Source organism: Neomonachus schauinslandi, chromosome 6, assembly GCF_002201575.2.
Source record: "Neomonachus schauinslandi chromosome 6, ASM220157v2, whole genome shotgun sequence".
Taxonomy (NCBI): Eukaryota; Metazoa; Chordata; class Mammalia; order Carnivora; family Phocidae; genus Neomonachus; species Neomonachus schauinslandi.
The window spans coordinates 41,018,610-41,040,528 of NC_058408.1; the positions used below are offsets into that span (position 1 = coordinate 41,018,610).

The 21,919-nt window shown below is 34.8% G+C and overlaps 1 protein-coding gene across 2 annotated transcripts in view; it reads left to right on the top strand.

Annotated features, from left to right (window-relative positions):
• The window catches only part of XPR1 (xenotropic and polytropic retrovirus receptor 1), a 249,464-nt gene that overhangs the window by 28,381 nt on the left and 199,164 nt on the right, over window positions 1–21,919 (top strand). For both annotated transcript variants that reach the window (XM_021682766.2, XM_021682767.1), the window contains exon 2: window positions 2,092–2,143. In XM_021682766.2, coding sequence (XP_021538441.1) covers window positions 2,092–2,143 — 52 coding nt within the window. The remainder of the gene's footprint in view (window positions 1–2,091; window positions 2,144–21,919) is intronic.

The window sequence follows — 21,919 nt, forward strand, 5'->3', positions numbered from 1 at the left end:
ATTGGTTAGCCCGGTGATGGGTATTAAGGAGGGCACGTACTGCATGGAGCACTGGGTGTTATATGAAAACAATGGATCGTGGATCACTACATCAAAAACTAATGATGTATTGTATGGTGACTAACATAACATAATAAAATTTAAAAAAAAAAGGTTAAAAAAAAAAAGAAATTTGTGTCAGGAACCTGAAACAAAGAGCAAATATTTTTTTTTTTTTAAAGATTTTATTTATTTATTTGAGAGAGAGAGAATGAGAGACAGAGAGCACGAGAGGGAAGAGGGCAGAGGGAGAAGCAGACCCCCTGCTGAGCAGGAAGCCCGATGTGGGACTCGATCCCGGGACTCCAGGATCATGACCTGAGCCGAAGGCAGTCGCTTAACCAACTGAGCCACCCAGGCGCCCAAGAGCAAATATTTTTTATTATACCACAGTTGCATTATTGTAGTGTCTCAAATTTTATATAAATAGTGAATCTTTTTTTTTTTTAAAGATTTTTTATTTATTTATTTGACAGAGAGAGACAAAGCAAGAGAAGGAACACAAGCAGGGGGAGTGGGAGAGGGAGAAGCAGGCTTCCCACTGAGCAGGGAGCCCGATGCTGTGCTCGATCCCAGGACACTGGGATCATGACCTGAGCTGAAGGCAGACGCTTAACGACTGAGCCACCCAGGTGCCCCTATATAAATAGTGAATCTTACTGAATGTTATGGATTTAAGCATGTGTGTTGTTAAAATTTTTAAATACACATAATTTTCGTACAAAGATTTAAAAAAAAAACACATGGGTTAAAATGAACAAAAATGCATTAATTTTAATTTTCCTTGTTTCATTGGGAGTCTTTTTTACATATGTTGTCAGGCTTGGTTAGTTATAGAACTAACAGGTTGGTCACTGGTCTAAAGCAAATGGTAAATTCACTTGGGAAGAATATAATTTACTAGACTTGAATATAGAACGGGTTACCCTGGAGGTTTATTTCCTTTTTTTTGGGTTTATACTTGAGTGATTCTAAGGCTGTGGTTCTGGGTGTGGGGGTAGTGTATTGATTTTGTCCCTCACGGGACATTTGGCAGTGTCTGGAGACATTTTTGGTTGTCACAACGGTTTTGGTGGAGGTGTTGCTACTGGTATCTTGATGAGGCTAGTGGGTCTCTTGATGCCAGGGATGATACTAAAAATCCTATTATGCACAAAACAGCCCCCCTAGCTACCACCAAATAAAGAATTATCTGACTCCAAATGTTAGTTGTTGAGGGAGGCCGGAGGCCACTTTGGGAATCACCAATTGTTAGATGGTATTTGAAGCTTTGAAGCTATAGGACTGGATATAGCCACCTGTTTATGACCAGCTCTTCACACTGGAAACTTACCCATTTGATTGATTCCACCTATTGATAGGTATGTTGAAATGCTTTTTTCATTACTGCCCCCAAACCACTTATTGGGAGACCACACCAGCCATCCAAATTACCTAAATATTATTGGTAGTTAATTCACTGGTTTGGAAAAAACCAGTAAATCTGTAAATATGTTTATAGTCCTGAACTCTTAATGGAGGACTTTCCATTAAAAAGAATTCCATTAAAAAGATAAAAAGAATTCTGGAGATTGTCTACACAGCAGTGTGAATGTACTTGACACTACTGAATTGTTAATGTGAAAATGGTTAAGATGGTGCATTTTGTTACTTTTATGTTACTACAATTAAAAAAAATTTGTATCCAGTGTTTCATATTTTCTTAAGCAGTGTTCCACGTATTTCTCTAGGACCACTGTTCTCAGTTTCTGTCACTATTTTCTTTTAGTCAAGAGAGTTTATGATCTCTCAGGAGATTTTTCATTCTTTTCCAAATGCCCTTTAATTTTTAAAGTGTACATATTAGCCATTTTCTTAAAGATTGGACAATAGTGGATTGATAACGATAGTATTTGGGTTTCAGCTTATTAAAGTTAATTGAAGTATTTTACTAAATTCTCAATATAGGGAATCATGTAGTTTGGATATTGAAAAAGAAGTAATTGCTTAGGGTCAAATGCTTTTAGTGTAAAGATTACTCATGATTTCATGCATTTTTTTTTTTTTTAATAGGCTTTCAAGGACATGCTGTATTCAGCGCAGGATCAGGCACCCTCTGTGGAAGGTAAGACCACCCTCAGTGGTCCCTAATTTAGTCACATAAAATCCCTTTTTTAGGGAAGATATTTTAAACGGCATAGTCTAAAACTAATATATCCTGCCCTATTATATAGATCTTCTATGCTTTTTAAAATATATATTATGATTACTTTATATTTCAGTCAGACTTTTTGTTTGTTAAGCTCACATTTACCCTACGATGGATCCCTTACTATGCCCTTGAATCACCTTAGCATTGTGAATCACAGATACTGGTTTAGAGTCAAAGTTCTTATCTGTATCATCTCCCCTCCCCCCAGTATATTTTTATATCCGTCTTTCCTTCCTTCCTTCCTTCCTTCCTTCCTTCCTTCCTTCCTTCCTTCCTTCCTTCCTTCCTTCCTTCCTTCAGTGAATCCTTAGTCCATAATTAGTCTGGGCAATTTAGTTTTCCTTTCTATTTATGTCATGTCTTTAGATTGGGATTAGTAGAAAAAAAACCAGTGAAGCATATTTACTGTGTGTATGTGTGTGGGTGATATAAGCAGGTATATATATGCATGTGCACAGTTTGGCAGTCATAAAATCACTGGTCTAAGGACAATAGTCGTCTCTCCAATTATCTTTATTGATCTTTTCTTTTATCTCAGCTTCTGCTCATCAGCTGATTCTTTATGGGTTTAACCTTTGGTAGGTTTGGAGAGTTGTAATTTAAAGTTGTAAGAGTTCTTGTGTCATTAAATTATGGAGCTAATTCAACAGTTATTTCTTGAGGGAGTGTTTCCTCCGAGGCTGGGTAATCTTTTAAAATTTCACATTTTTTTTCAGGAGAGATGAATGTGAAAAAGTATATACCAAGAATAATCTAGATAGTGTGTACAGATTAATATATTTGTGAGATACCAAACTGGAATTCTATTAAGTCATTCTAGTGACAGGCTTTTGGAGGCTTATTTTTATGACATGTAACAGATGCTGAAGTGGGTTCATAAACGTATACGTCTATAATTAAAAATCTCATTTCTTTGCTGAATCACTGAATTCTACTGAAACAAACAAACAAAAAAAGAATCTCATTTCTTTAATGACATAGAAATGTACATTTTTCATCTCTAACCATTCTGCATTCAAAATGTGCTTCCTTTAACATCTTGAAATCTTTACCAGGGTATTGGCACTTAGGTATTAGTTTTATAATATGTAACTGAATTTTGGATAATAATATATTTAATTTTCTAATGTTTAACTGAAAGCACTTAAGATTTATCAAAATGTTTCTTTATTCTTATTTTTTGTGTCTTAAAGAGTACCTCTCGAATATTTTAAAATAAGTTTCTTAAAATTTCATTTTAAGAAAAATGAAATTACGCGGAGGTTTAACTGGTTCCGTCATCCTGTGTAACTTGCTTTATTATTGGTTCAATTAATTTTATTCTCAAGGTTGGGTTATCTTTAGTTTTTCTTTTAAGTTTTACCATCCAGTTTGTAACAAACATACTCGGACATGTTCTGGTGATCCTCATTCATCCCTTCATGCCGGCTCATGTTGCTAGTAATTTTCATACACTTTTAGCTATTATTAGAGGAAAAACTGAATTCTGTGATAATACGCTAAAATGCTTATAGTTAAGAACTTTTTTTTTTATCACATTGCTCAGAGACATTAACTTCTTTGGACCCTGTTGTAAAGGGAGTGTTGTGGGCTGATCATGTAGATGTATATGCTCTTTTCATAAGGGAAATATTCTGCACTTCTTTGTTCTTTCTAATCTCAGATTAAAGCCGTGTAACTTTATCTTCTTAAAATGAATTCTTCTCTTTTGAGGTACTTAAGAATTGAAGATATTGAAAGTGGTTTAAAGAAACACTATTCTGTGTAGTATTGAGGTTAGAAAATGTTAGTTTTAAAAAGTTTTTAAAAAGATTTTATTTATTTATTTGACAGAGAGAGACACAGTGAGAGAGGGAACACAAGCAGGGAGAGTGGGAGAGGGAGAAGCAGGCTTCCCGCGGAGCAGGGAGCCTGATGTGGGGCTCGATCCCTGGACCCTGGGATCATGACCTGAGCTGAAGGCAGATGCTTAACGACTGAGCCACCCAGGTGCCCCTAGTTATTAAAGCGACTATAATTTTGTCTCATTTGATTGTGATACTATATTAATTTACTGTCTTTCTGTGGTGTTAAGTTTGATTGATAATTATTTCTGTCATTTATTCTTACTACTTTGTTTGTATTGCTAGGCTTTTATTTAGCTGTGTAGCATAAGCAGATCTATCAGCCAAGTCTAAGATAAGGCTTTCAACTTTTAACATTTTTTAAAGGCAAAAATGTTTGCTAAGCCTCGATTATTTTTTTGAATATTGTCTTTATCTCTTTTCTTCACTCTCTTTTTTTCCTACACCTTAAGTTTTAAGTAGACTTAAAATAACTTTTGGTGCCAGTGAACAAGTTTTTTTTATCTTAAAACTGAAGTATATTCCTAAGTTGGTAGTTCTCAAATCTGCTGTATGTTTAATTCAGTTTACCTGTGTTTGTTTTGTTTTTTTTGATACAAATATTGATACTTGGTTCCCATCTCAGATCCTATTTTAAATAGAATCTGGGAGTGAAGCCCAGGCATTGGTAGTTCTATACTCTCCCAGGTGATTCTAATAAATAGCCAAAGTCCAAAACCCCTGCCATAAATCTTAAATAATTTTGGATCAATATGATTAATGCTAACTTCTTTTAGACAGTAATTAGCCAGTAGGTTTATAGGCTTCTTAAGTTCATTGATAGTTTGATTATTCTATTAGAATACAGAAGTATTTGTTTGTTTATAGCATCCAGAGGACATTTATATTTTTTAAAACATTTATTGTATTGAATTGAATCTAAGTAATAGCTGTACTGAATAGTTACATATGTTGAATGGTTATAATTTAACATCATTATTAGAGTTAAAAAACATTTTTGCTGGGGTGCCTGGGTGGCTCATTCGGTTAAGCATCAGCTTTCGGCTCAGGTCATGACCTTAGAGTCCTGGGATTGATCCCCACATCAGGCTCCCTGCTCAAGGGGGGAGTCTGCTTCTCCTACTGCCCCTCCCCCCCCTCTCATTCTGTCTCTCAAATAAATCTTTTAAAAAACGAAAACATTTTTGCTGACTTGTTAATTTAGATGCATTGTAGTAAAATAAGCCGCTTCCTCATATTTCATACTTTGTTTAAGATGGAATGGATTTATAATTATAGTGAAAGAAAGGTGACTTGAAATGGATTCTGTAAGAGTGATTTATTTGATAAAAGGCATAGTATTTGAAAGTGTTTGTTGATAAGAAGTTGACCACAGACACAATTTTTTATACTAGTGAGTTATTTTCTTACAACTTTGTAGGACATTTCAACATAGTGCCTTTACTCCGCATTAATAAAGTAGGCTTTTTCCTCATTTAAAAATCAACCAAATGGGCGCCTGGGTGGCTCAGTTGGTTGAGTGACTGCCTTCGGCTCAGGTCATGATCCTGGAGTCCCGGGATCGAGTCCCACATCAGGCTCCCTGCTCAGCAGGGAGTCTGCTTCTCCCTCTGACCCTCCCCCCTCTCATGTACTCTCTCTCTCTCTCTCTCTCATTCTCTCTCTCAAATAAATAAATAAAATCTTTAAAAAAAAATCAAATAATTTCAATGCATTAAGAAATTAAGACATATTCACTGAAAGCTGCTTTTTTTACTCAAATGAATAAACATTCAGATTTATGGTATTTTGCTTCATTCATCTTCTGATAGTAAATTTCATGGATCATTCATATATTGATTTATGAAAAATAAAAGGTCTCTTTTTATTTAAAACAGATGTCTTACAATTGTAATTAGGAAGTGCTCATATTCCAAAATAATATACATAAGAAAGCTTTAGGACTTATTCTCAGGCATTCCTTATCAATTTATATTTAATCTCTTTTGATATAATATAATTATATAATTATTATAACAATAATATATTGCCTACTCTTCTGTATAATCTGTTTCTTTTGGTAACTATTTACATTTGGAAATATTCTATGACTTAAAAGATGACTTAAATTCCATGTTAAAGTATATACAATTTATTGATTTTTAAATAATGGCATAAATAATTAAACATTTTAGTATTTAAATTGTTTTTTTTTTCCTGCAGAAAGACTTGTAGAGCAGCATACCATGACAGTAGCATGAGAATATTAAAGTGACTAGAATTGTGGATTTTTTTTTTTAATGTAGAGATCAGGTACACACTTAGAATCCTTGGAGTCAATCTTTAGTGGAATAGTGTTTAAGGAATTTTTGGAAAATGATGCTAAAAACCCTTAAACTCAATTGGGTTTTATAATTCCTGCTGCCAGTGAGGTATTGGGTATTTGGGACAGATTAAATGAAGCTGCCAGCTAATGGTTCCCCAGCAGTAAATCAGTGACACCTTAATAGGATTGTTTTGAGACAAAACAATTTAGTAGAGATGTGAAAACAGACCTCTTAATTGCAATACCCATTTGACATAGTCAAATTTTCAATGATAGAGAACTAGTGAATATAAATTGATGAATTGATTTTTTTTTTTTTTACTTTCATGCTTTTTTTTTTTCTTTCCCCATTTGGCATCTCAGCCACTTTATGAAATTAATCTACTTGGGTAAATATTCACACCTTTTTTGGGGGGGGAATTTCCCCCTTTGCCAGGGTACTTTTGATTTACATAGTTTATATACATATGAATTTATGCACTACTCATATAATTTATATACTATATTAATCTATTTTTGTTTTTCTCTGAATTTCAAGTAAAGCTTCAGGCTTTGACATTCTCTTTTTAAAATGTACTATCTTTTGTTTAGAAGCATTACTGTTTTCTCCTCTTTACTTGTGATGGCAAAATATGAGAATCTCACAGTCAACCTAGGTCATAGAATTAAGAGATCATTGACATTTCTAACTGAAAGGGACTTCAGAAGATCATTCTGCCTCACCCTCATTTTAGATTTGTGTGACATGAGACCACATTAATGTTGCGTGGCTCAATAAGGACATTCGGGATTACTAATGCTGTATGTGCCAACAAAAGGAGAATTCCAGAGAATAAACTAATATTGAAACATAAAAAAAGACTATTTTATATTGACTTTGTGTTTTTATCCAAATGATATATTTGAATACAAGTTTTAATTGGATATTTTTTTGAGTCTCTGTATTTTTAAAAGATTTATGAAGTGTTATTTTGAATAATACTCAACTATATGACTTTTTGGGAAAAAGCTAATTTTTTCTTTCTTTTTTTAAAAGTGGAGAGTTTTTTTTTTTTAATTTATTTGCAAGAGAGAGAATGAGAGACAGAGAGCATGAGAGGGAGGAGGGTCAGAGGGAGAAGCAGACTCCCTGCTGAGCAGGGAGCCTGATGTGGGACTCGATCCCGGGACTCCAGGATCATGACCTGAGCCGAAGGCAGTCGCTTAACCAACTGAGCCACCCAGGCGCCCTAATTTTATCTTTCAAGAACTCTGTCTCTACTCATTTTTGTTGTTGTTGTTATTCCACATGGTTCCCAGAAGTATTGGGGGAGGTTTATAGAATTAAGATATATTAGGTATTAGTAGTTATAGAGGTTAGAATAAGGGGGAAATTAAGATAGAATAGTGATATAAAGCTCCAGTAAATTTAGTATATAGATTAGATATTGTAAAGATCCTGGAACAGAAAAAGAGCATCAGGTAAAAATTAAGGAAATCTGAGTATATTATAGACTTGAGTTTATAATAATGTTTCAGTTTTGGTTCATTGATTGTGACAAATGTACCATACTTAATAAGATGTTAATGATAGGGGAAACTTGGGGGGGGTATATGGGAACTCTCTGGATTATCTTTGTAACTTTTCTGTGAATCTAAAACTATTCTAAAAGAAAACATTTATTTGAAAAAATAGGTGCCATAAGGTTCTATACAATTGCTAGAAGCTAATTATAAATTTAACTCTGAGTTTTCTGGGGTTCAGGGGATAGATGAGAGCATGATTCATTTCAGAATTCACATAAGGTAAATTTATATCAGTTTCTCAGAAGAAGTTCAGTTGTTATTGACCATGAGATTTGAGAGAAATTCTTCCTTTGGACCTTCATGAAGAGTATTTATTTGGTGTGGTGAATAGTATCCCCAACAACAATTTTACAAAAAGCATGACAGTGGAGTTTCATGACTCCTTCTTACAGTCCAAGGGTATAATGTAAAAATGTATTACTCTGACCTACAAGGCCCTAAATAATTTGGTCCTGTGGTCATGACCTTACCTTCTACCATTTTCCCCCTTGTTTACTAGGCTCTAGTCACATTGCCTTTCTTTCTGTACCTAAATTGGGCCAAGCTTGCTCTTAGAATAAGGCTTTTTAGCTCTTGACCTGAGTAGAATCATTTGATCATTGGGGCTGTGTCCTTCAAAGGGCCTTCTGAATATCCAATCTTACATAACCACTCAGTCACTTTAAATTACATCACCCCATTTTATTTATTTCTTTGCATAGTATTTGTCACTTTCTGGCATCTTAAGTATTTATTTTTCTCATTGATTTATTAGTATTCTTGAGACCAATATAAGTCCCTTGAGACCAGAGATTTTTGTCTTTTTTTCTGTTTTATACCTCATATCTAAAATACCTTCATATTTATTGAGCACATCAATTGAGTAGGAATAAAAATGAGTCCTTTCCCTCAATCTTCCTTGCAGTCAAAGTACTATTTGTAGGAAAAAGGGAGTAGATTGACCTAGCTTGCTTCTTGTTTTTATTTTTGTTTCTTAATTTTTAACTTGATCTTGAGATTCAGAATTTTACTTGCTGGTTAGATGGCTAAGCATATTATTTGTTGTTGTTGTTTTATAATGCTAATACTGTAATTTCATAAGGTATAGTCTGAGGTGACATGTAGCATTTCTTTAAAATCAGTAGAGAAACAGATGATATGAGATCTTCATTTAAAGGTTTTGTGTTTTTATGGCATTGTGTTGTCTTGATGCCAAGTATAGAGTTTCATTTGACTGTTGAGAAATCATATTTTATATGCTGTTGAGTGTCTATTAAGAGTGAGCTCTTAAGTATAGAGTTTCATTTGATTGCTGAGAAATCATATTTTATATGCTGTTGAGTGCCTACTTATTTTTGTTTTTTTTGTGTGTGTTTGATATGCTTTCTTTCAAAGATACATGCAATAGGCATAAATTTGAAAAATCATGTATGAATTATTAGAATTTTTAAAATATGTGTACGCAGTAGAATATATTTTTTAGATTATTTGTATTAAAATGGAAAGACCTACTGATGCTTTTTTTTCCTTTCACATTCTGCCTCTCATTATCTTATAAAGTATTCTTTTTTAAAAAGATTTTAATTATTGCAGAGAGAGAGAGAGAGAGAGTATACAGAGAGTCCCCACTGAGCAGGGAGCCTGATGTGGGGCTCGATGCCAGGACCCTGAGATCATGACCTGAGCTGAAGGCAGACGCTTAACTGACTGAGCCACCCAGGCGCCCTAAAGTATTCTTTTAATGGGGAGTATATATAGCTAATGTTAGCCTAATACAGCTCTCTAATTCAGTTGGCTTAATACAACTATCTGATTTTCTGAAGTGGAATGAGTAGATACAGTTAAGGACATAAGTCGGTGACCACAACTATACTAGTCTCTGCTATTCTGCCATGTCTTTAGTTTCCCCACCCCCTCTCCAATCTTGTGAACAGGTTTTGTTGGATCATTTTTGCTTAGGTTCCCTTTGCTTATTCATCTTGGTTAGCAGATGTGTTACAATCTCCCTAAGCTCCTTAGAATTCAGCTCTTAGTGGCTTTGAAGATGAAAGTATGCGTGTAAATTATTCATTCCGATTATATGCTTGAATGGACAGAGTCCACTTCCGGCATCTTCTTCTACCTCACCTTTGTCCCCGGCTTTTTATTTTTTTAACTTGCTTTTTAGTTCTAGAGGATGGAAGACTGAATTGCATTTCTAAAATTCATGAAGTAGTTTTTGCATGTATATGATTACTGTCAAATCTATGCATTCATAATGTATTACTTTTCTCATATTTATAATCTTGTATTTCCCCTCCCCCCAGTTTTCCATTTTGTTATCTGTATCATTATCTCCTTAAAAATTATTTATGACTCTTCTGAACTGGAAATAAAACCATTTTATATTTACAATAGGGAGAACTATAATTTGCTACATTTTCAAGTGATCAGTGGCGGGACAGTGTTTTTTCTTTTCCACTTGTCTGTTAGTGTTGTTTAGTTCATTTATTATTGATTTTCAAAAATCTTTCTGCTTGTAGTGGGTTAATATTACATGAGAAGACTATATACCAGGGACTAGTACAGAGTTTAACCGAAAAAATGAAATACTAGATTCATCTGTAGTCATTGCAACCTTGTTTTGAGAGCCATTGAGAAATACAGATGGCTAAGAGTGAAAGTTGGGACAAGAGCCAAGCCAACCAGATAATTGTCATCTCTATAAGAATGATATACTTCTTAATCTTCTCATTAACTTCTTTAAGAAAGGATAAAAAGATCTGATTGATATTCAAGCCATGTAATGAAGTTTTCGTTCTTTTTCCCTTCCTTCCTTCCTTCCTTCCTTCCTTCCTTCCTTCCTTCCTTCTTCCTTCCTTCCATCCATCCGTCCCTTTTATTTCTTTCTGATTTAAAAAAAAAATTGAAGTTTAGTTGACACATACTACATTAGTTTTGGGTGTATACTGAAGTTATTTCTGAAGGGTGTTATTTCATGTTTATAGTGGAATAGAATTGCATATTCATTCATATTGTAGAAATGGCCGATTCTAGATAGTATTATTACTTGCAAAAATAATCTGTGTATTCTTTAAAGGTGCCACTAACCTCAGGCTAGTTCACTAATAGGAAAGATGTACTTCTGAATAGTAAATAGTATTGCTCTTCAAGTTGATGAAATTCCTTCTTTTTCACTAAAAGAGAATTAAATGTAATTGGATGCTGATTGCTAAAACATAAGATAATGATATAAGTAGGTAGTAAAATTATGTGACAAAAATGATTATCAACTTTGAGTAGCATACAGGTAGGAAGTTAGAAGAAAGGAAGAAATGCTTGGGACACAGGCTTATAATCCTTTCTTTGCATACCACAGAGTAAAGTGTTTTCAGTGTTTCAATTTTTCCTTCCCTTGTAAAAATCAATAACATATGAAGTTACTGTGTCAGTTATCACACAGTGATAAGTTTGATTCTGACCTGCATTAGTTTGAGGGACAGAAGGTCATGAAGTAGAGGGGATAATTATAAAACATTAAATCATGAAACAAAAAAACTTTGGAAATTATTGGTATATACTCGACATGGTAGAGGAAAAGCTAATATACCAGATAAATGAACCTGATGATTTCAGATAGAGTTTCCCAAATTAGCAATTAGACATCTGGAATAATTGTTAAAGCTTCAAGATGGCAGAGTTTAAAGTAAGGTAAGTTCTTCTTTATGCTCTTTGTTTTCTTTGGGCAGGGTTACTTTAGCTGTTTAATGAAAGAATTCCACTGAGAAAGGTAGAAAGAAACATAAAAAGTTATGATCAGTGAGTAGTTTCCAGCAGTAGATGTACATCATTGAATAAAAGAAACAAAAATTCCTGCCTTCAAAATGGAAAAGATGTTAAAAAATTTACTTAGATTCATAATAACTTCTAATTATTGAGCCAATATAAGGAAGGAATAGGTAGTCAATATTTGAAAGAGTAGATAATTCCTTATATTAGTTTTCTGTGGCTGTTTTAACAATTTACCACAAACTTAGTGGCGTAAAATGAGAGAAATTTATTCTCTCACAGTTCTGGAGGTCAGAGTCTGAAATCAAGCTACACTTGTGGAATGCTGGAGGGAGAATTTTCCTTTTCCAGCCTCTAGTGGTTGCCAGCTTGCTTGGCTTGTGACCACTTTACTCCAATCTCTGCCTCTTCACTTTGCCTTCTACGTTGTTTATTCTCCTCCATGTATCTAAGGACATTTGTCATTGGATTTAAGTCCACCTAATCAGGATGATTTCTTCTCAGGATCATTAATTACATTTTAAAGACCCTTTTCCCAAATAAGATAACATCACAGGTTCCAGGGATTTGACATGGATATCTTTCGGCTGGGGTGGTGATGGTGGTGCATTTTTGTCCTACCATATCCCTAAATCTAAATTGAAAAACAACAACAACAAAACGTTGTAATTCAAATTGTGAGCCACCTCTATAGGTCCAAATGAGGCATTTGCTTTTACATTCTAATCTAACCACTTTGAAAGGAACCGTCAAATGATGTTAAAGAGAAATTCAGGTATGACATCCAGAAAGTAAAAAACTGGCCAATAGATAGGTTTGAGTGTATAAAATAAAGGACAGTTTGGGGCACCTGGGTGGCTCAGTTGGTTAATGGTCTGACTCTTGATTTCGGCTCAGGTCATGATTGCAGGGTTATGGAATGGAGTTCCGTGTTGTGCTTCGCACTGTTCATGTAATCTGCTTGAGATTCTCTCCCTTTCCCTCTCCCTCTCTCTCTGTCCCTCTCCCCCCTTGCATGTGCTCGCGTGCTCTCTCTTTCTCAAATAAATAAATAAAATCTTTTAAAAAATTAAAAACTAAAGGACAGTTTATTGGCCTGTAACCAGAGTTACCTGCAAAGTATTCCAAATCATCCCTCCTAAGAATTTCTTTTATATTTCTAGTATCTACTGTCCTTCCTGGGGGAAACAAAACAAGCAAACCTCTTCCTAGCATACAAGTTAAGTGTCCCCTCTTCCCTCCAAAATTTCTATTATGAGAATTTTCAAAGACATACAAATATAGAGAATGTATCCAGGATCCCATTTACCCATCACCCAGCTTCAGTCATTATCAATACAATGCCTAATCTTTTATTCAACCCCCCCCAATTAGTTTGAATCAAATTCCAGAAATTATATCATTTTATCTGTAAATATTTTTAAACGATAATCTCTGGCCCCATTACCAAAGTACAGTTGTTATACATAAAAATATTAATAGTAATTTCTTAATATTATTAAATATCTGACAGGATTCACATTTCCCTGTTCTATGGTCTTTTAAAAAAAGATTTATTTGTTTGAATTGGGACCCAAATAAGATCCATCATTTGATAAATTGCAGATTGATTGATAAGTCCCTTAATTCTCCATTGATTTATAGCGGCACCATCTAGTACAGTAGCCACATGTAACTATTTAAATTTAAATTAATTAAAATTAAAGTGGAATATTCTGATCCTTAATCATCATGTGCTCAGTAGCCACATGAGGCACCTTATTGGACAGCACAGAATATTTCTCTTATTGAAAAAAGTTCTTTTGGTCAGAGTTGATCTATAGGTTTCCCCTCCAACTCTTTTATTTATTTTGCATTTTCTGTTTTCCTTTTAAAAATATTATTATTGTTATTTGGTGGAACAAACTGGCTAGTTTGGTTTTCTTTGTCTCCCAGAGTCTGGATTTTACTGATTACATTCATGTGGTATACCTTAATATGGTTTCTATTCTTGGTATCTCCTGTAAATTTGTAGTTAAATGTAGAGGCTTGATCTAAATCAGATTAAATGTTATGCATATATATTTTTTTCCTAAGAACATTTTATAGGTGCTGGTGTATACTTCTATTAAGAGAGGGATATGTAATATCAGATTGTTTCTGTCTTTGTAATGTTACTAGCTATTGATGATCAGTGCCTATCCCTAGATCCACAACTTCATTGAGTTCACAAAATGGTGATATTCCAGCATTCCTGTGTTTATTAGCCAGAATTTTATACGAGAAACTTCCCTTCATAAACTCGTTATTTTTAGCTATGGATATAGAAAAGGTAGGGTAATTGCCTAAGTCTTATCCTTTATTTTCTAGTTTTCAAAATAATATTGGTTCTCTAACTTTTTTCTGAATATGAGTGAAAATTTTTTAAGTGTATTAATGAATTAATATATTTAAACATACTTGGTATATTTGGTCCAGTGTAGTTTTATCCTTATTATTGATCAAATTTTCAACTTTGGCTCAGTAGGAACCTCTTCAGGTAGTTTCCTCACTTGTTTTGATATGACTCTCATAACCTTTGATAGCTTCTTTTCTATCTGATATGATAGAATTTTTCCATGCTCACTTATGTATTTCCAGGGTGGGATCTGGGATTAGCTATTTTGCAAAGGAGGCTTAGTTCTTTTAGTGATAACCACTGAGTCTTAATTTTTTTAGAAGCCATATACTGGGCACTTCTTTCAAAGTGTCAGTGGTACTGAGTTATTCATTGTTTTAGGTTTTCTTTTTTAGTAGAAAGAAATATATATACACATATATACTCACATGCCTGCACACATGCACACACTTAAAAATACATGTTTATATATGTAATAATATAATAAATATATATATATTTAAAAGATAAAATACCTGTTCTTTAAAGCTTAGATTCTTAGTATACTTTGGACTTGAAAGTATCTACCCTAGCTGAACAAGTGAAATGTGATGAATTTTAAGATTGAATAATACTCTTAGGCATAACCATATGTACAGCTTTTTGGGATTAGAGTGTTGGGGGTAGGGAATCTGCCTATACTGATTAAATTTTCATTTTCTTCATTGAAGGTTGAGAGGTGAAACATAGTTTATCACCTGTGAGGCGGAGTGCCAATTTGTGGTCCTTGATGAGAAATTGATCAGTTATGCGCTTGTTACAAGAGGTGCAATCAGTGAGGTTAGAAAGGGAAATTGAATTTATATTGGTGTGTTATCATATGCAATTAATTTTGCATGTACACCTGAGGCACATGAATCTTATTTCGAGTTTGAAATATCTATACTTTGAATCAGGCATTGCAAATCTAGTGTGATTAAATATATTTAAGAGTTTCTGTTGTTTGACAGTTGCTGTGCCGTTCCAAAATACGTTTTTATTAGGCTGTTCACAAAGGAATCTTTTGGTTGCTATAATGAGAAGATGAAATAGCTAAATTTGTGTATTTCTTTTAGAAAGAATGGAGCAGAATAAGGTTTAAATAATATTTTAAGATTTATTATTTTTATACTCTTATTTTTTCTGAGTGGGATGTCTTGTCATCTTGAGAGAAGGATGGATTGTTGTTATCTTTTTAAAAGACTGCAACAACTGACCACCTGAGTGGCTCAGTCAGTTGGGCGTCTGCCTTCGGCTCAGGTCATGATCCCAGGGTCCTGGGATTGAGCCCTGCGTTAGGCTCCCTGCTCGGTGGGGAGTCTGCTTCTCTCTCTCCCTCTGTGCCTCCCCCTGCTTGTGCTTTTTCACTCTCTCCTCTCTGTCAAATAAATAAATAAAATCTTAAAAAAAAGAGACTACAACAACTAGTCTTTCTACTTAAGGAAAAACATGAAATAGTTCACTGATGACACGGTAATTAAATTAGGGTATTTACAGCAGAGAGGAATTTTTAACAATATAAGAATAACACAGTATATTGGGTAGATATTCTCAGGAGCAGTTTATCCAAAATAGCCATAAAAGAATTTTCATAAATAAAGTAGTAAGAAAATGATAAATGAAAGAGGTGAGATTTGAATTGGGTCTTAAAGCATAGTTACAGCTGTAGGAGAGGACCTTCTAGGCAGAGAGAAGCAACAGGACAAAACCAAAGAGGTGCAAGACATTCAGGGGAGATTCATTAGAGCACTTTAAATGAAGTAGAGGGTTATTACGGGTGAATAGTGATCTGTAAGAATGAGGCCAAATTTTCAAGGGGCTTAAATTTTTTTTAAAGTTGGTACTTTATTTGGTAGACAAATATACTGCGCATTTGGACTATTAGTCTAATGCAGGTCAGAATTAAGAGATCATCGTGAGTTCTTTGTTCTACTTCAGCAGTATCCAAAAATAGTCTTGGTGCTGTTTTGAATGGATTTCATAATTAGAAGTCCAGAGGAATGGAGGCTTTATTTAGTTATGGTGCCATCCAATCTCTAGTTCCACAATTTTTATGTTTTTTATAGTTGTGTCCTTTTTCATGTTGGGGTCCCCCAACTGTCTGCCATTAACAATTAGGGCCACATGCTTGCTTCCTCAAGAGTATTGGGAAAAGCAGATTCATAATTTTTAGTTAGCTTATGACCCAAAATATGCACAGAAGCAATCTTTTTTATGTGTGTGAAATTAACATAACATAAAATGAACGATTTTATTTTAAGATTTTCTTTATTTATTTGAGAGAGAGAGAGAAAACACAAGCAGGGGGAAAGGGAGAGGGAGAAGCAGACTCCCCACTGAGCAGGAGCCTGATGCGGGGCTTGATCCCAGAACCCTGGGTCATGATCTGAGCTGAAGGCAGACGCTTAACTGACTGAGCCACCCATGTACCCCCAAATTAATCATTTAAAGTGTACTGAGGTTCAGTGGCATTTTTAGTGCATTCGGTTTTGTGCAACCATTATCTTTATCAAGACACGGAGCATTCTTTTTTTTTCTTCCAAAGTTTGTGTTTTTCTTTTTTGTTGTTGTTGTTTGTTTTAGTAATCTCTACACCCATTGTGGGGCTTGAACTCACAACCCTGAGATTGAGAGTCTCATGCTCTTCCAACTGAACTAGCCAGGTGCCCCAGGACACAGAGCATTCTTTTTTTTTTTTTTTTAAAGATTTTATTTATTTATTTGACACAGAGAGAGAACACAAGCAGGGGGAGCGGCAGAGGGAGAGGGAGAAGCAGGCTCCCCACTGAGCAGGGAGCCCGATGCAGGGCTTGATCCCAGGACCCTGGAATCATGACCTGAGCCGAAGGCAGCTGCTTAACGGACTGAGCCACCCAGGCATCCTGACATAGAGCATTCTTAAATGGAATGTACTTAAACAGAAAAGAAGGTTTATTATAAAGTAGTTTTTGGCATGATTTTGCTTGCTAATTTCTCAGTCTGTGTCACTTGTAGAATTTTTTTTTTTTTTTAAACTTCCTTGCATTCATATTTAAGCTTGTAATTTTGGGGAATCAAAAAAACAACTGTCAGAATGGAATTTTTTTTTTTTTTTTTTTTTTTTTTTAAAGATTTTATTTATTTTTTAGAGAGCGAGCGAGAGAGAAACAGCATGAGAGGGGAGAGGGTCAGAGGGAGAAGCAGGCTCCCCGCCGAGCCGGGAGCCCGATGTGGGACTCGATCCCAGGACCCCGGGATCATGACCTGAGCCGAAGGCAGACGCTTAACCATCTGAGCCACCCAGGCGCCCTGGAATTTTTTTTTTTTTAAAGATTTTATTTATTTGACAGAGAGAGACACAGCGAGAGAGGGAACACAAGCAGGGGGAGTGGGAGAGGGAGAAGTAGGCTCTCCGCCGAGCAGGGAGCCTGATGCGGGGCTCGATCCCAGGACTCTGGGATCATGACCTGAGCAGAAGGCAGATGCTTAATGACTGAGCCACCCAGGCGCCCTGGAATTTTTTTGTTTTGATAATAGTTGAAAAAATAAGCAACAAGGTGAAAACCTGAATTGATTTTTTTTGTTGTTGTTCACTTTTGAATAGAATGAAGTAGTTTATTTAATAGAAAAGTTGTTTTTCAAATTAGAACTGTCCATGGTGGATTTGGATTCTAACTTTTTAGCATGTCTACTTAAACAATACTATCTGAAGAAGGCTGTGGAATATAAGAGGACTTCATTCTCCTCTATTTTTATCATAGGTTGTGTGTTATGGACCTAGAAGAGTGAAGGTTATGCTTCCTGATTTTAGTTTTCTTTTTCTTGTTTTTACCCCATCTCTCCAAAAAATCTACACGATGTTTATTTGTAGTAACCCAGGAGAAGCAAAGTGTTGATTGTTGTAAACATAAATTCTGGGCATTTGTGCAAAATATTTTAGAAGGATTTTAGCTTTTACTTCTTAGTAAGAGATCTTTCGGGGTTCTGATTTTGCTCCTGGTATCTTCAATCTATATACTAATTTTTTCTCATAATCTCTTTGTTCTCTATGGAGGTGTTGATGTTGATGCTGAAGTAGTAACATGAAGATGGCAGTGGTATTTCCAATTGGCATTTCTTATTTAGGTCCTTAAGAACCCCTAGTGAGAAATTAGAAAAAAACAATTAGGTCAAATTAATTAGAAAAGCTAAGTAGACTATTTAAGGTCACTATATTCAATCAGTATGATACTGTTTTTAGATTAATAAGTGAAAATGCAGTGCAATTGAACATATATTACAAATATAAATTTTGTGAATTATCAGATGGATCTAATCACTAGCCAGTAATTTTTGCCTGATGTTCTTGTGCACTTTCACATCATCTATGATTTACAAGATTGGTTATAAAGAAGTGTACCCTTAATTTCTTGCTGTTGTTTCATTTAATAAACATTTTGTCATTACTATAGTAGCATATGCATTTGAGGTAATGAAAAAGGTTGGAAATGGTGATAGTGATTGTATAATATTGTGAGTGTATTGAATATCACTAAGTTGTACATTTAAAAATGCTTAAAATGGTAAATTTTATGTTATATAATTTTACTACAATAAAAAAGCGAAGAAAAATCTTATCAGTAAATGAATATTTCTGGAATGATTTCTTTGTAGTTACGGAATTTTTTAGTCAAGATTTTATTAAAGGGTGATTTTTTCTTTAAAAAATATTTATAAAAAAAAAGGGGGCACCTGGGTGGCTCAGTCGTTAAGCGTCTGCCTTTGGCTCAGGTTGTGATCCCAGGGTCCTGGGATCGAGCCCCACATCGGGCTCCCTGCTCCGCGGGGAAGCCTACTTCTCCCTCTCTTACTCCCCCTGTTTGTGCTCCCTCTCTCCTATGTATCTCTCTGTCAAATAAATAAATAAAATCTTTAAAAAAAATTTATAAAAAAATTAAAAAAAATTTTTATTACAGGATGATTTTTAATCCTAGCATAACTGGCTTCTACTTTTAGCCCTAAGTATTCAGAAGAACAGGAAAATGGAATCTAGGTATGAATTGTCTTAAATGTTTTTATAAATTTATTATTTATCATGCAATTAAAAAGTATAAACTGTTTCATAAAGATAACATTTAATTTTCAGTGTCGTAAAATTAAGCATTTTGTTTTTATAAAAAAAATTTTTCCCCAAAATGAAATGAAGTCTACTTCACATTTTTTAAAAGATAATCCTTGAATATCTGTAATCTAACAAGCATGTAAGTGACAAGAAAAGCCATTTTCTTTTTCCTGTTTAACATATATTTTTAACAGCTTTATTGAGGTATGACTGATATTTAAGAAACTGTACATACTTAAAATATGGAATTTGATGTTATGGCATTTGTATACTGATGAAAGCATCAGTATAATTAAGGGGGAACATAGCCATCACTCCCAAAACTTTCCTCACACTTTTTCATAATTCCTCTTTCCCACCCCATCTAATTTTACCCCTCCTCAGTTAACCACTGACCTTTTTTTTCACTGTTGGCATTTCCTAATGTTTTATGTAAATGTGTTTATACAGCGTCTACTCTTATTTATTGGGCTTCTTTCAATCAGCTGAATTTTTTTGAGATCCAAAGTGGTCACTCCATTTTACATTCCCACTAACAATTCCAGTTTTTCCATATTCTCTCCAGTACTTGGTATTGTCAGTCTATTTAATGTTAGCGAAATGGTATCTCATTGTGGTTTTAATTTGCATTTCTCTAATGACTGATGATAATGGAGCATTTTCTTTGTGCTTGTTTACCATTTATATATATCTTCTTTGGTGAAATGGCTTTTCAAATCTTGAGCCCATTTAAAAAATTAGATTATTTTTCTTATTCCTGAGTTTTTTTTTTTTTTTTAAAGATTTTATTTATTTATTTGAGAGAGAGAATGAGAGAGAGCACGTGAGAGGGGGGAGGGTCAGAGGGAGAAGCAGACTCCCTGCTGAGCAGGGAGCCCGATGTGGGGCTCGGTCCCGGGACTCCAGGATCATGACCTGTGCCGAAGGCAGCCGCTTAATGACTGAGCCACCCAGGCGCCCCTTTATTCCTGAGTTTTGAGAGGTTTTTTTTATATTCTGGTTACCAGACCTTTATTAGATGTAGACTTTGCAAAGATTTTCTCCCAACCTGTAGCTTTAAGTGTCTTCTCAAGAGTGAAAGTTTTAAAATTTCAATATAGTTTCATTTATCAATTTGTTCTTTTATGATCATGCTTTTGGTTAAATCTAACAATTAATTAATTAATTAATGGTGCTATGGAATGAATATTTGTATTCCCCCCAAAATCATATGTTGAGCCCTCATGAATGGGATCAGCGCCCTTGTAAGAAAAGATATCAGAGGGGCACCTGGGTGGCTTAGTTGGTTAAGTGACTGCCTTCGGATTGGGTTATGATCCTGGGTCCCGCATAGGGCTCCCTGCTCAGCTGGGGGTCTGCTTCTCCCTCTGACACTCCCACCTCTCATGCTGTCTCTGTCTCATTCTTTCTCTCTCTCAAATAAATAAATAAAATCTTAAAAAAAAAAAAAAAGAGCACTTGCTTCCTCTCTTTGTATTCTGCTGTGTGAACTGTGTGAAGAAGCATAAGAGGGCAGCCTTGCAAGTCAGAAAGAGGGTCTCATCAGAACCTGAACACACTGGTACACTGATTTTGGACTTCCCAGCCCCCAGAATTATGACAAATAAGTTTCTGTTGTTTAAGCCACCTAGACTGTGGTAATTTGTTGTAGCTGTCTGAACTAAGACACAGGGTCACAAAGATTTTCTTCTATGTTTTCATCTAAAGCATTATAGATTTAGGTTTTGCATTCAGGTCTGCAGTCCATTTTGAGTTAATTTTTTGTGTGCGATGTGATGTATGGAACAAAATTCACTTTTTAAGTACAGGTATTGTTTCAACACCATTTGTTGAAAAGACTATCCTTTCTTCACTGCATTATCTTTGCATATTTGTAAAAAGTCAGTTGTCTATATATGTGTGGGTTTATTCCCTGATTACTATAGCTTTAATAAGTTTGAAATCAGGTAGTGTTAGTTCTCTAGCTTTGTTCTTTTGCTTGTTTTTTGGCTATTGTAGGTCTTTTGCATTTCCATATGAATTTTAGAATAAGAGCCTACTGAGATTTTGATTGGGATTTTGTTGACTCTTCAGATCAATTTGGGGACAATTGACATCTCTATGATATCAACCCTCTTTAATTTTCCAACCTATAAATAAGATAGATCACTTCACTTAGGTATTCTTTAATTTCTTTGAACAGTTTTGTAGTTTTTAGTGTACAAGTTTTTCACATCTTTAGTCAGATTTATTCCTAAGTATTTAACATTTTTTGATGCTATTATAATGCTGTTTGTCTTTCCATTTCAATTTCCAATTATTCACTGTTAGTATATAGAAGTAGAGTTGATTTTTGTATATTGATCCTGTGCTCTGCAACTTTGGTAAACTCACTTGTTTTGGTAGGTTTTTGTAGATTTTCTATAGATACTATCATGTCATTACCTTTTTTATTTTTAAAGATTTATTTATTCACGAGAGAGAGAGAGAGTGAGAGAGAGCAAAGGGGACAAAGGGCAGAGGGAAAGGGAGAGAAAGTCCCAAGCAGACTCTGCACTGAGCGTGGAGCCCAATGCAAGGTTTTTTCTCATGACCCTGAGACCACCACCCAAGCCGAAGCCAAGAGTCGGGTGCTCAACTGACTGCGCCACCCAGGCACCCCCCTCATGTTATCTTCTAAATAATATAGTTTTACCTTTGCCTTTCCAATATGGATGTCTTTTATTTTTCTTGCCTGATTACACTGGAGAGAATCTCTAATAGAATGTTGGAT